The following is a 15,125-nucleotide window of genomic DNA, read 5'->3' on the forward strand; positions in this document are numbered from 1 at the left end:
AAGAAAATACAACAAGAAACAGAACTGCATTGAAATACAATAAGATAAAGGAAAGGGAGAAAAAACAACAACACCTCAACCAGTAAGGAAAATGTCATCATAAGCCTTAAGAAACTTGTTTTTCTTATTGTTATCAATGAGTTTAAGCGATTTAACAATAAGCTAAATCTCAGCAAGAAAGACATAAAATATAGGAAACGTCTTAAGAAATGTGATTGAATTCATAATGATTAAATTAAAATGTTAATTTGTACATAAAAATGAATATGGCTGCGCATAATGTATAAGAAAATACACACAATTATGGCAGTCTGATAAAGTGACAAAACAAATACAGCGCAGTAAACAAAAATTTTTTATTTTTAAAATAAATATTGCTTTTTATTTCTCCTCTTTCCTATTACTTGTTTCGCTTCTGTTAACCACGTGGACAAACGGGAAGTCACGTGACATAACCAGGAAGTGTTCGCGAAAGGTACGTCACGTCTTCGAGCACCGCTTACATTTGACATAAACAATAAAAATACGTAAAATATATTGAAATGTAATACTAGATTATTAAACATGATACTGGATAATTTCATAATGCTGTCTAGGAGTGACCAAAGGTATTACAACACGTTTTTCGTCAGTTTAAACAACTTGCGAAGCACGTTTGTAATATCAAGTGGTTTGTCTGTTTCGAATAATGTGTCAAACTCCAGCTTTTAGCGTTAGACTAAACGTGAATTCTGTTGTTTTGTCCGTTATGTAAGACACGTCCTCTTCCTGTGAATTTAAAGGGAACAGTCAGACAAGACATAAACACAAACATGGTGTCTCTGATCTGCACCTTACAAAGTCATCAAGACGATGTGAACTGCTGCGCGTTCTCCGGCGCTCTGCTGGCCACCTGCTCCGCCGATAAGAGCATCTGTGTTTACTCCGCACGAGACTTCAGCGAGCTGCCCTTCTCCCCGCTGTCCGGACACGGCTACGGGGTGCACTGCTGCTGCTTCAGTGCCTGCGGTCAGTACCTGGCCTCCTGCTCCACCGATGCCACCACCGTGGTGTGGTCGATGGACACCGGAGAGATCGAGGCCGTCCTGGAGCATCCGGGCCGGAGTCCGGTGAGGGTGTGCGCCTTCTCTCCAGACTCATCTTTCCTGGTGTCTGGAGGCTCTGATGGCACCATCGCACTGTGGGACTTTACCTCCAGGACCCTGCGCAGGTACATCAGCTTTCCATTACTGATCTACATATTCAATGAGTGTAACCCCTCTCCCGGGTCCTCACTGCCACACCTCCGGCATGGGAGGCGGACGCACTAACAAGGAGGCTAAAGACTGCAGCCTCTAGCGTCAGTCGCTTTTTGCAATCTTGAGATCAGGGGAGTGAGGTTTAACTGCACAGCACTTACTCGCTGGCCTCCGTTACACTCACCCCCCTAACCTCACTCCCATCCGGGTCACGGCACCAATGTAACCCCTCTCCCGGGTCCTCACTACCACACCTCGTTCTCGCTCCGAGTGGGTCTCCGGCATGGGAGGCGGACGCACTATCAAGGAGGCTAAAGACTGCAGCCTCTAACGTCAGTCGCTTTTTGCAAAAAAAGGAGACACAGGTTTACCTTACTCGCTGGCCTCCGTTACATGAGCAGTGCTCCACTCGATTTATTTATAGATGAATAAATAAAAATGTTGCAATAAATGTCAAGTCAGGTCAACATATTAAGTGCTATACAATATATACTGTTTCGAAACAGCTTCATAATAATTAGACAGGAAAATCAATGATGCAAAGTCAAATTCAAGTTCTGCTCTAAAGCAGCTCTTTAAAATAAGACAATAAAGTCAGTTCAGTGTTGATTCAGTGTAAACTTCATGAATTTTGAATCCAGTTCAATTCAGCTATGAGCAGCTGAATTACAAGAAAGCAACAAGAAAACCGTGTCATTATTCAGCTCAAGTCCGTTCAATGTTGATTTAGTTCAGTTCAGTAACAATGTTAAAATTCGTCAATTATTAAACAAATTTGATTCCGCTATCAAGCAATTCTACAGAAGACAACATCATCAGATTCATTAGTGTTGGGAGTAACGCATTGCAAAAGTACTTCTGTAGTTATTTTGGTGAAAGTAACTCAAAGTAACGCAAAAGTAGTGTAACATTACAATTCAGAGACAGTAATGTTGTAATATAAATAATTACTTTCAATTACAGTAACTAATAATATATAACGTATTACACTTAACATACATAATGCAACTTGCCCAACACTGATCATCAGTGTCGCCATCCAGCTCAATTCAGTTTGTTTTGTTTTGTTTTTTCCAATAATGTCAGTGTAGTCAAATCAATATTTGTCAGTCCGGTATTATTTATAAATGTGGAAGTATTTAAATATGGAAATAAATGCATGTGGTAATAAATAAAGTAAAATAAATAAATAAATCTAAATAAATACAGAAAAGATTAAATACAGAAAATAAATAAATGAAGGGGAAAATAATATAAAAAATACAATCAGAGTGGAATTTAATTAAAAATGAATTGGTAATTACCATGTTAATAATTATTGTGTTTCATCAAGTAATATATTTCTTTCTTTTTCTTTCTTTCTTTTCTCTAATTTCTGCAGGTTTGGGCCATTAAATGTTGTTGAAAATGTTGTTAAATACATAGTGAATCAAGCCATTCTTTTTGTATGATAGTGTTAGATTTAAGTCAGATTTATTTTGCACTGCGCCAGATCAAACTGTTTGATTGACACTTGTGTATGTTGCTGTTTAGGACGGGTGCAGTGACTGACACCAGTATAGTGGCCTGTTCTTTCACTCCCTGCGGTCAGCTGTTCATCACCGGCTCCACATATGGTGACCTGCGGCTGTGGGACCTGAATATGAACCATCTCCATGCGGAGAAGAACGCCCATGACCTCGGGGTCTCCTGCTGTCAATTTGCTCCCCAGATAATGAAGGGTACGATTCCTGGATTTCAGTTGTTCCGACAAATTACAAAACACTACCTTGATGTATCTGAGTAAGCTTTAGTAATATTTAGACACATTCTCCTAAATGTAAATTCATGTAAACTCAGATGCATTTTAGTGAGCTGATTTGTTTGCACAGTTCATAAACAGATTCACTGATCAAAAATGTCTTTATTTTAGCAAAATATTCAGTTGCTGCTGTTCATCATTTGTTTTTGACTGAACAATATTAATTATCATGTTTTTAGTTTAATTTATTATAAATTGTAAATTTATATTTGGTTTAATGCTGTCACCCTAATTTAGATAAATGTAATTTAGATAATGTAAATATAAATATCATCTAATGGTTATACATATATTATACAAGATATAGTCACAAATGGTTAAATGTACACTATCAAAAAAGTTATTTTTAATGAATAATTTTAATTAACAAGGGCACATTGAATTGACCAAAAGTGACAGTGAAGACATTTATAATGTTACAAAGATTACAATTATTTTGAATGAAATAATCCTGAAAAAATGGTAAAATAAATGACCATTGTTTTCCACAAAAATATTAAGCAGCACAATTGCTGAAAATTAAATTTTGCTATCACATGAATAAATTACATTTTAAAATATAAAGAAACAAAGAAAACAGTTTTTTTAAATTGTAATAATATTTCACAATATTACAGTTTTTACTGTATTTTTGATCTAATAAATAAAGCCTTGCTGAGCACAAGAAACTTATTTTAAAAACATCAATCAATCAATCAATAAAACTTCACTAACCACAAACATTTGAATGGTAGTAGCTACTTCAGAAGTGTAGCTTGACTACTTCAAATTATGATCTTGTAGCTTTGGCAACCTGCAAAATAGTTTCAGAATAGCTTTTGTAATATTTCCTCTAATGTCTCTCTTTCACAGGCACAGATGGCTGCGTTCAGTTTCGGCTGGCCTCATGTGGACAGGACAGTCTGGTGAAGATATGGATTGTTTCTCTTTTGTCTGCTGCAGGTAGCACCATCTGATACCTGCCCACCTGTGTCTTCTGTGTTTTTAGCGAGTGTGTTTGTGATTAATGATGTTTGTTAATCCACAGGCATTAAGATGCAGCTCGCTCACACTCTGACGGGTCAGTCTGCTCCCATTCTGTCCTGTGCTTACTCTGCTGATGGACAGATGCTGGTGTCAGGGTCAGTAATGCACACACATACCAACATAATTCCTTACTTTAATTCAAAAAGTATTTTATCAACATTGAAAATGAAGTTAAGTTAAAATGATCTGGCCTTACTTTGCTTAGCATGCCACTAAAAATGCAAAGATCATAGGTTTGATTCCCAGTGAATGCATAAATTGAAAAAAAAAGAAAAAGAAAAAAAAATGTACAAGCTGCTTTGAATAAAAACGTCTGCCAAATGCATAAATGTAAAAGAATGTTGATCCATTCCTTGCAGTTCCACTATTATCCACTGGGTGGTGCTGTGTAATCACAGACATCAGCAGTGTGAAGACCATAACGATCGATGAGTGCTGGTTCTGAAGTCTCAGAGACACAGACAGGCTCAGTTTTACTGCACATAAAGGCCATAGAGGCTCGCCTGACTCATGCCTTTTAAATGTCACTCTCTCTTTTCCCATAGATCGGTGGATAAGACCGTGACTGTGTATCAAGCTGTGAGTCTCATTCATATTCATCATATATTTCTGTCCAACCAATAAAAATAATAGATGATTGACAGCTTAGATGTCATTAGCATAATGTTTGCGTTTATAATAACTAGTTGTTCTTTGCAGAACGAAGGTGTCTTACTCTACACACTTAACCAGCATGACAGGTGAGCTGTGAGCCATGATTTCTGAGGTCTGAACTCTCAGTGTAAGTCATCGAACCCTGTCGATTGGTCTCTTCCTGTTGGGCAGGTATGTGACAGCCTGTGCCTTTTCCCCCATGGCCCCTCTCATCGCCACCGGTTCCATGGACAAAACTGTCAATATCTGGAGGGTAGAGGATGGCAGCGGTGCTCAGGGTGGGTTCCTGAGCTTTGAAAACTTATTCAAACTGCATTACTAAGTAACATTTACAATGAATATGGGTCATTCCTGCTATTTAATAGCTTTTATACTCTGTTACCCTCTCAAAAATATTTCTATAAAAGAGCAATTCATTTTTTGGGGGGACAAATATGCTCTGGTCAAGCTCAGGCACATAAGGGTGTCAGCTTAATTTTCATAGTTTACAAAATTGTTTAGATAGATTTATATAAGTATATGAAACAAAATGGAATGTTGCTAATACTTTCTTCAAAATGAAGTCACTTCCTGGAGGATGATGTCATTAAGGACCTGTCTTTTGTTAAAGGGACATTGTCAGAAGACTAAAAGGGTGCTAAATAAAATTGAGGACAAAGAGGAAACTTATAAAATAATTGCCTTTTAAAATACGTGTTTTTGATCAGAAAAATAGAATAAAATAAAGAAAAACCTGGAATATTTCTTAATACATTGCCAGTGTGTTAAAAGGGATGTGGCAAAAACGGCAACATTTACTCAAAACAAAATAGTAAAATACTTTAAAATTAATTCCATGTTCAATTTATTGCAATTGATGTTTTTAATAAAAACTAATTAATGATTCCCAATATTTAAAGGGATAGTTCACCCTAAAATAACATTTCTGTCATAATATACTCACCCTCACTTTGTTCCAACCTGTATGCATTTCTTTCTTCTTCTCAAAAACAAAACAAAACAATATATCAATGGGAACTGGAGCTATTTAGACAACAACATTCTTCTAAATATCTTCTTTTATGTTCCACATAATTTATGTTCTCAGTTAAATGATGAGAATCTTCATTTTGGGGTGGACTGTCCCTTTAATGATCTTAAAAACAACTATGAGTTTAATATTTTATATAGTATATTAAATCATATATGATGGAGGTAAAAAAAAAACTGTACTGCAGAGAAGGAATGACTCACACACACACAAATTCCTATTGCTTTGGAAAATAATTTTTCTGTTTTATTTGTTCTAAGAACGATAATAATGATTGTTTGTTCAACAAAATGATTGTTTGTTTTTCTTCTTTTTTCATTTTCTCCTGTTTGATTCCTGAAACTGAAGGCAAATCTCTTCCTGGTGAGTGTGTATTATACGTTTTTATCGTTTGTTTTGGCTGAAACTAACAAACAGTATACAAAAACTGGCACTCGGGGCACAATAAATAAACTCAACAAACAAACACTTGATAACAAAAATACAAACTGAGCAGTGTTTGCATTGTTCTGTTACACTGCTAAAGCTTGTGTTTACTGCCGTTACGGAGCTCAAGAGATACAAATAATATAATATATTATAAACAAACCATAACCTAACTATGATGTCAGGAAAACTGTTCCTGAATTCATGTTCAATTATGCTTGTTCCCGTCTTCCTCTTTTCAGATGAAGCTGCTTCGGTTTTAAGCAGTGGAGGTAAGAGAAATCCAGACCATGCAGTACATTGGTATATTAAAAAAACATCTAAAAACAATTTTCATTTATGGATTATTTTTACACCTGCAAGCTCAAGTGGGCAAAGAATTGCACAACAACACCAAGGTCATGGATTTGATCCACAGGGAACATATGTACTGATAAAAAATACATCCCTTGAATAGTAGCTTTAAATAAAAGTGTCTGCAGTATGAATAAATTATACCGCTGGGGGCCGTTTTGTTAAAGCAGCACTATGTAACTTTTTCTGTGTTCAAAATTTGCAAAATGTATATAATGAGCGAGTACATCACGAATTCATCTTCCAAACCGCGTTTTTGTCTTATTCCGAATCACTACGGTACTTTAATAAGTACTTATATTTGGACTGTTGTAGCCTGGTCGGGTCGTCACCGCTGCGGAGTAACACATACCTGCATGAATCGCCATAGACATAAACTTAGAGAAGTAGCTCCGGTTGGAATGTTCTTCCGCGGGATGTGTGCAGTTCTGTATATTAACCGCTAGAGCGCCAAAAGTTACATAGTGCTGCTTTAAGTAATTCACACGCTATTGTTATCTGCATGTAATACTGCTGACCATGTTCAGTAATTACTCACCGCTATTCAAAGACACAGGAGAGGTGAAGTATCCAAACGAATACACAAAGAAGAAGAAGAATGAGATGTATTCTTCTCACGGCCTTCAGAAGTTTCTCTGGGGTGATGGATCACAGCAGCAGCCTTCAGTCCAAACACAGTGCGCTCTGTGAGCTCTAGTGGGCTTTACTTACTCTGTCTGGTTTAACTGCATGTGTGTGGAGGAAATCTGATGAGATCTGCATTATGAATAGCAAAATAACAGCTCTCACACACAAGGAAGTCAAAGTATCCTGAGCGGATACATGCTGTAGAACATTCCACCTCATGATTTATGCATTAGATGCAGTTTGAGAAGTGTTGACCTGCAGTCTCATTAAGAATTCACTCTTCGTCTTCGGCTTAATTCATACTAGTTTTGCTGATACATTTCACATGAGATGTTAGATTGTTCACGATAACAAAAAAAAAATCACTTTTTTCAAAGTGGTCTTTTGTTTTTCAGGTGGAAAAGCTTTAGTACAATTTCCAAGAAAATTTAAAATATAATTACTCTAAAAATGTCAACTAACAAGTAAAATGTAATACATTTTTCATACAGCAATTTTTCAGTAATCAGTATTTTATTATTGCAAATGTCATGAATTATTAATTCATATAATTCAAAGATTTACCATGAGTGTCAAGACATGAAAATACACCATTATCTGATATTTTAAGATAAAATTGCACACAGTCACCAGGGGTCCTCTCTGTTATGTCATTTGCTATTACATGTTTTTGATTTGGTGGGAAAAAAAATATAAAACCTTATGCTTAATTATTTAATACAGTTTCCCTTTTAAGATAGAATTTTTTTCTCATTATATCATCAGGACAGTTATCTCCCAAACATCCCCAAAAAAAAAAAAATTAATTTTAGTTCAGAAATTAAGAACATGTTCATCATAGAATAGGTTTATTCCCATCATTATATGTATGAATTGCATTTTTTAAGTTATATTTTTGGGCCTTTTATGCCTTTGTTAGATAGGACAGTCTAGATGAGACAGGAAACAACAGGGAGAGAGAGAGAGAAAAACTTTGCTTGCCTGAGGTGCAGCTACATTATATGTCGAAGGCTATTGCTGCAACTCAAATTACATTTTATTAATGTATTTTTGACTAAATTAATAGATGGGACAAAAAAAGTGCATGTCGTTGACCATATCCATGGAACATACGTCCTGTTGCTGTCTGTCAGGCAGGAAGTCGAGTGGACACTCCAGACTGATGGTGAGCGAGTGGTCTGAGGAGGATGTGTTGGCATGGTTACGCGAGGAGGGGCTAGAGGCTGTGATTGACATGTTTAAATCCAATAACATCGATGGAGAGGAGCTGCTCTCTCTCACCAAGGAAACCCTCAGCTCTGAGCTGCACATCGGTAAAATTACAGCACACATTACTCCAGATCTGTATTCATCTCTCATAACATGCTGTAGACTCTGGATGTACTCTACATATAAATTGCGTGTGTCTCTCTCTATGTATATATTACAAAGGAGTGTGTATATGTACAGTGGTGTGAAAAAGTGTTGGCCCCCTTCCTGAGTTCTTATTTTTTTTGCATGTTTGTCGCACTTTAATGTTTCAGATCATCAAACAAATTTAAATATTAGTCAAAGATAACACAAGTAAACACAACATGCAGTTTTTAAATGAAGGTTTTTATTATTAAGGGAAAACTAAATCCAAAACTACATGGCCCTGTGTGAAGAAGTGTTTAACTCCCTGTTAAAACTGTGGTTTATCACACCTGAGTTCAATTTCTCTAGCCACACCCAGGCCTGATTACTGCCACACCTGTTCGCAATCAAGAAATCTCTTAAATAGGACCTGCCTGACAAAGTGAAGTAGACCAAAAGATCCTCAAAAGCTAGACATCATGCCAAGATCCAAAGAAATTCAGAAACAAATGAGAAAGAAAGTAATTGAGATCTATCAGTGTGGAAAAGGTTATAAAGCCATTTCTAAAGCTTTGGGACTCCAGCGAACCACAGTGAGAGCCATTATTCACAAATGGCAAAAACATGGAACAGTGGAGAACCTTCCCAGGAGTGGCCGGCCGACCAAAATTACCCCAAGAGCACAGCGACGACTCATCCAAGAGGTCACAAAAGACCCCACAACAACATCCAAAGAACTGCAGGCCTCACTTGCCTCAGTTAAGGTCAGTGTTTGTCATTTTTGGGTGAACTAACCCTTTAACCTCTAAATGTTACCTCAGCTGATGTCGTGTCATGTCATGAGGAGTTATATAAAGTAACATGGATTTTCCCATGTCTTTTATACATTACCTAACAGGAAGTCTTGATTGAGTTAGTTTTTTTTTTCAGGAAAAATCATGGAAAATGTGGCCTACATAATGTGTAATCCTAGAGATAGTAGGGAATGTAAACATTGGATTTGTTGAGTTATGTAAAGCACTTGCCTGTGTGGCATCCAGAGAAGAGTTTGTGTGCATTAAAGCTGATTATTTCCGCTTTAGTCCAAAAACCAGCAGCTATTTACATAAGAAATCCAGTCCTAAATGTGCACTTCTGAAAATAAAGTGAAAGAAATCCTTGTCCAATTCACCATGAGAGTAGAATCACCTCATTTCATTTAGCATGACATTTTAACAGATTTCCTCCGCTGCCCACTGTGACATCAGGCCATTGTGTCTGCTTTTCTCAGAGCAGTCAGATGCAGATAAAGCAGTGGCATGTTGTGGGCTCACTGGGCTGCAATAATGAGAAGGCAAAGTCCACTCTCCGAGTTTGATATTTAGTCCTATAGAAGGTCTTGTGCATGCACACAAAAGTAACTGTAGCTGAGCACCCAGTAAATAGGTAATTTACTGGTTTACAGGTAATTAGTGATTTATAAGTACTTATGAATCAAACTCAATGAGATGTTTGACAGAAGTAAAGTCATTCTGAGTCTCTGTATGGTGGATTTTAACTATCACCAACAAGTGAAGCACTGTCTAGTAAATAGTTCACACAAATAGTAACAGGGACTAATGAAGTTTTACATTTAATTATTATATTTTAATTATAATTATATTGTTTTTATATTATAGACATTTGTCATTTTCTGTGCAATCTGATGCAGTTTGCTGCAGAAATAAATACTGCATCAGTGTCAGCCTCACTATTTGCTAAACCTAGTAATTCCTGCTATTTGGTTTTTTATGTAGCTTTATTTGTAAGTTATAATTGTTACATTTACTATTAAAATTTCATATGTATTTTGTTCCAACATTTTCAAAGTCCCACTTTGAATCTTATTTAAATCTACAGTAAACACCAAACATATAATAACTGTCGCAGAGAAAAAGCTGCATGTTTAATTTAACTGAGCTGTAAAATTTAAGTGTTTGTTGAACACAGATCGGCATTTAAATGATACATTATAAATGATACATTAATTATACATCATTTTGATGTTAAATTTGATTCATATGTGACAGAATTTCGTAATGTCCCAGTGGTATAGTTGTTCACCTTTAATAAGTCTATTTTCACCAGTTATATCCATTCAAGTTGATTTGCGGGGTGCTTGGCTGTTACCATAGTTTTATGAGGACATTTGCTCTTCACCTTTATTTTGCTATTACCCATCACATTCATGCTACACTTTAGGTGCTCAACACCACAGGATGTTTCTGCCACAGGATAAAAATAAAAAGGTAACTGTGTCTTTGTCACAATTCTGACTTAAAAAAACAAACAAACTTAGAACTGCAAAAGAACAGATCTGCAAAATGTAAACTCTCAATTCCTAAAAACAAAGGTCAAACTTACATTTACATTTAGTCATTTAGCAGACGCTTTTATCCAAAGCGACTCACAAATGAGGACAATGGAAGCAATCAAAATCAACAAAAGAGCAATGATATGCAAGTGCTATAACAAGTCTCAGTTAGCTTAACAGTATACGTAGCAAAGTTTTTTTTTAAATTATATAATAAATATAAAGAAAACAGACAGAATAGAGCAAGCTAGTGTTAGAGGCCTTTTTTGCTTTTGTTAATTGTATAATAAATAAAAAGAAAACAAATAGATAGAATACAAAAAGTTTAGAAAAGCTATTTTTAGAAAACAAGCAGTAAATGAATAAAGTGCGAGTCTAAAAGGGACAAGTTTAAAAAAAAAAATAGAATTAGAATAGAGAGTGCTAGAGTTAGAGGGTAAAGATGGATAAATATTAATAAATACTATAATGGTATATAAACGTGAAAGTGATTTTGTGCCTGTTTGGGATGGCACAATAAAGCGACGTTCACTTGCAGAATGCAAGCTTCTAGAGGGCACATAAGTCTGAAGTAATGAATTTAGGTAAAGCGGTACAGAGCCAGTGGTGGTTTTGTAGGCAAACATGTAGGCAACAAGCTGAGATGCGAGCAGCTATCGTTGGATCATCAGGATGGTAGAGTTGAGTGTCATCAGCATAGCAGTGATATGAAAAGCCATGCTTCTGAATGACAGAACCTAGTGATGCCATGTAGACAGAGAAGAGAAATGGTTCAAGTACTGAGCCCTGAGGCACCCCAGTAGCTAGATGTTGCGACTTGGACACCTCACCTCTCCAAGATACCTTGACTGGAACCACAAGCAGTTCTGTCTTGGCAAGGTTGAGTTGAAGGTGATGGTCCTTCATCTAGCAAGAAATGTCTGTTAGACAAACTGAGATGCGAGCAGCTATCGTTGGATCATCAGGATGGAATGAGAGGTAGAGTTGAGTGTCATCAGCATAGCAGTGGTATGAAAAGCCATGTTTCTGAATGACAGAACCTAGTGATGCCATGTAGACAGAGAAGAGAGGTGGTCCAAGAACTGAGCCCTGAGGCACCCCAGTACTTAGATGTTGCGACTTGGACACCTCACCTCTCCAAGGTACCTTGAAGCACCTATCTGAGAGGTAAGACTCAAACCACTGGAGTGCGGTTCCTGAGATGCCCTTTGCCAATAGGGTTGACAGGAGGATCTGGTGGTTAACCATGTCAAAAGCAGCGGGCAGATCCAGCAAGATAACTATTGAAGATTTGGAATCTGCTCTTACCAGTCTTAGGGCTTCAACAACTGAGAGCAAGGCAGTCTCGGTTGAATGTCCACTTCTGAAACCAGACTGGTTGCTGTCGAGGAGGTTGTTCTGTGTGAGAAAGGCAGAGACTTGGTTGAAACACAGCTTGTTTAAGTGTTTCTGCAATGAACGGAAGAAGGAAAACCGGTAGTTCTCTAAAAGAGATGGGTTAAGGGTGGGTTTCTTAAGTAGTGGGGTTATACGAGCCTGTCTAAATGCTGAGGGAAAAACACCAGTGTGAAGGGATGTGTTAATGATGTGAGTGAGGTCAGGTACAACTGCAGGAGAAATGGCTTGAAGGAGATGAGATGGAATAGGACTTAACTTATAACTTGCGAGATGTATACTCAGAATTCAGCGAAATTGCATATTTTGTTTTTGTTTTAAACTCATGCTCATTTATTTTTGCCTTATTTTGCCTGCTTACAATAATATTAAAGAATTGCTGTTTGTGCTGCACATTATGTCTACATTAGTTCCAGTTTCTGCCCAGCATTTACAGAAAGAGTGGGACACTCGACTGAAATTGGAGGCCAAACCACCGCTGTTCTGTTAGCACAGATGTATTGATACCTGTAGTTGAGGGTCCCACTTGTCTGTGATTGGGTGGTGCTGAAGTGTTCTTGTGCTCTCTCAGAGTCTCTGGGCCTGCGGTGTAAAGTCATGAAGAAGATTGAGGAGTTAAAAATGGCACCCGTCTCTAACGGCACTCCCGACGAGTACCTCTGTCCAATCACGCGCGAGATCATGAAGGACCCAGTGATCGCTGCCGGTGAGTGTCTGAGAGTCTGTTTACCTGCTTGACTGGGGATTTTGTTTTGAGTTGAAACATTTTCTTCTCGTTTTCCACCTGCAGACGGCTACTCGTATGAACGGGAGGCCATTGAGAGCTGGATCAACACGAAGAGCCGCACCAGCCCTATGACCAACCTACCCCTGCAGACCACTCTTCTGACACCCAACCGTACGCTCAAAATGGCCATTTTACGATGGACAACTTATCAGTGATTTCAGATAATAATGATCCCAGAACAGAAGTCTTTCTAGAACTTGATCACCATGGCACTGATTTGAGATCAGACTGGCTTTAGACATTAGCACACTGTAAATTTTAGCGCTTTAGCTTTTAACAGACTATAGTGATGTCTCAGCTCTTGACTTGAGCTCAATTTCAGCCTTAATCCTGAGAGTGAGAGAGGTGTTCCATTAGATGTGGTGGGAGCTTCATGCGATCCTCCATCCGCAAAGTGACGGTAGTTATGTCACAGGAAGACTGAAGAGCAAGTGGTCCATAATCAGGCTAAAACTACGAAATGCTTCTCCAGCATAACACAGCAGAGTGTTGAGTGGCCTTAAACATCATAATAAATGTTTATCATCCCCTTTCTGCTCTATAGTGGACAGTTTGCTGGCATAATTATACTGTTTCTAGCACATAATTATGATTCCTCCTCCAGCTGTTTTCTATCGCTCATCGTGACTCACAGGTCTGAATATAGGTGAAATTCCTCAAGCAATTTAGTCTTATTTCACGAAATGATTTTTAGTATGCGCTATTAAGTTATGCGTGCCAAATGATGTTGCTCCTATTAAGTAGTTTACATGCTTAAAATCAGGTATACGTTTATTAGTGGATGATCATTGTAGCCAGTTAAGTGACTGGATTTATAGCTTCACTACTGTATATAGCGTATGTATATGACTGCACTGATGATAGTCTGGACCTTTACCTTCATGAGCTGGTGGGTGGTTCATGTTCGGATAAACCTGCTTTGAGACTGAACGCCATGCAGAAATAAAATCAACCTGTTGTACAGCTGACTTTTGGCTTGTGATTCATTTTAATATTAACTGATGGTGATACATTGTTGTTCATGACATGACGTGATACATTGTTGTTCATGTACAAGTTGTATGACATGTAACTTGTCCCACACAATTGTGCAACTGTATGATAAATCATGCATTTTATTGAAGAAGAGTGTTATTTTAAGTAATCAGATTTAGAAATTGAGAAAAAAATCTTTGGGACTTTGGGATAAGCATTTGGCAAACCATTAAGCAACCATCTTCAGTAACAAGTACACACAATATCCAAGCAACCACATAATACATTAAGAACTAAGTAGAGGTGCATACAATGGTTCTTTAGTTAGCATAGCATTGCTTTTCTTCATTTTCTTTAATTAGCCTATACCGCTACTACAAAGGTTTTAAACACTGCATTGCCATCTATTGGCATGAATCTGTGAGTTTTATGTAATTTACACTGATACTGAGTTTTAGAGAGTGGGCTGCACTATTCATTCCCTTACCTGTCCAGGTAGCAGCAGCAACTTGGCCATCACTACTCAGGATTTTTTCAGTCATCAAATCTTTCCACCCTGTGTTTTTGCTCGTTTTTTTTTTTTTGTCTTTGTTGGTTTTTCCATCTTCTGTCCTCTTCTGCTTCTTTGGCTGTACATTCAGGAACTGATTCTCCTGTTGTCTCCACTGGTAAAGCACGGTAATAAGCCTGTTCCATTGTCTAATTTTCTTTCTCTTATCACCAAACAACAATTATGCTACTAACTTACTTATGCAAGTTGATATTCTGATTATATTTTTTTCCAAGCACATTTTACCAATAATTATAACTACTGTTAATCTTGTATTTAATCACTTATAATCTATATATTATTGTTCATGACGGCTGGAAGTGAAAAACACCTTATATTCAGGTGTGCATAATTATTAAGCAGGTTATCTTCTACAGATACATTCTTCAAACAGCGGTACAAGAGGATGTGGTGCTGGTCCTTCAAGAGTCACTCTCAACTTATCTGTCTATAAAGCATATATATATATATATATATATATATACATTATATACATATATACATACATACACATACACATACATATACATACATACATATATATACACATATATACACATATACACACACATACACACATATACATATATACATA

At 37.2% G+C, this 15,125-nt stretch overlaps 1 protein-coding gene across 1 annotated transcript; it reads left to right on the top strand.

The window, feature by feature from the left end:
- The first annotated feature begins 441 nt into the window (after window positions 1-441).
- LOC107677591 (WD repeat, SAM and U-box domain-containing protein 1) lies at window positions 442-13,999 on the top strand. Its single transcript, XM_016472533.1, has 13 exons — window positions 442-475; window positions 783-1,210; window positions 2,772-2,959; window positions 3,892-3,981; window positions 4,067-4,160; window positions 4,611-4,644; window positions 4,765-4,805; window positions 4,891-4,997; window positions 6,098-6,112; window positions 6,418-6,447; window positions 8,290-8,469; window positions 12,790-12,924; window positions 13,009-13,999. The coding sequence occupies exons 2-13, from the start codon at window positions 813-815 to the stop codon at window positions 13,158-13,160; spliced, it is 1,464 nt and encodes a 487-aa protein (XP_016328019.1). The 5' UTR covers window positions 442-475; window positions 783-812; the 3' UTR covers window positions 13,161-13,999.
- The last annotated feature ends 1,126 nt before the right edge of the window (window positions 14,000-15,125 follow it).

The sequence above is a fragment of the Sinocyclocheilus anshuiensis genome, unplaced genomic scaffold (genome assembly GCF_001515605.1).
Source record: "Sinocyclocheilus anshuiensis isolate Anshui unplaced genomic scaffold, SAMN03320099.WGS_v1.1 scaffold472, whole genome shotgun sequence".
In the NCBI taxonomy this organism is placed as follows: Eukaryota; Metazoa; Chordata; class Actinopteri; order Cypriniformes; family Cyprinidae; genus Sinocyclocheilus; species Sinocyclocheilus anshuiensis.

What these genes read in the sequence shown, in the direction of transcription:
- LOC107677591 (XM_016472533.1), top strand. Translation starts at nt 813, where the DNA reads ATGGTGTCTCTGATCTGCACCTTACAAAGTCATCAAGACGATGTGAAC. An exon ending in TTCTCTTTTGTCTGCTGCAG is followed by an intron (nt 3,982 to 4,066) that starts GTAGCACCATCT and finishes GTTAATCCACAG; the next exon opens with GCATTAAGATGCAGCTCGCT. An exon ending in ACACTTAACCAGCATGACAG is followed by an intron (nt 4,806 to 4,890) that starts GTGAGCTGTGAG and finishes CCTGTTGGGCAG; the next exon opens with GTATGTGACAGCCTGTGCCT.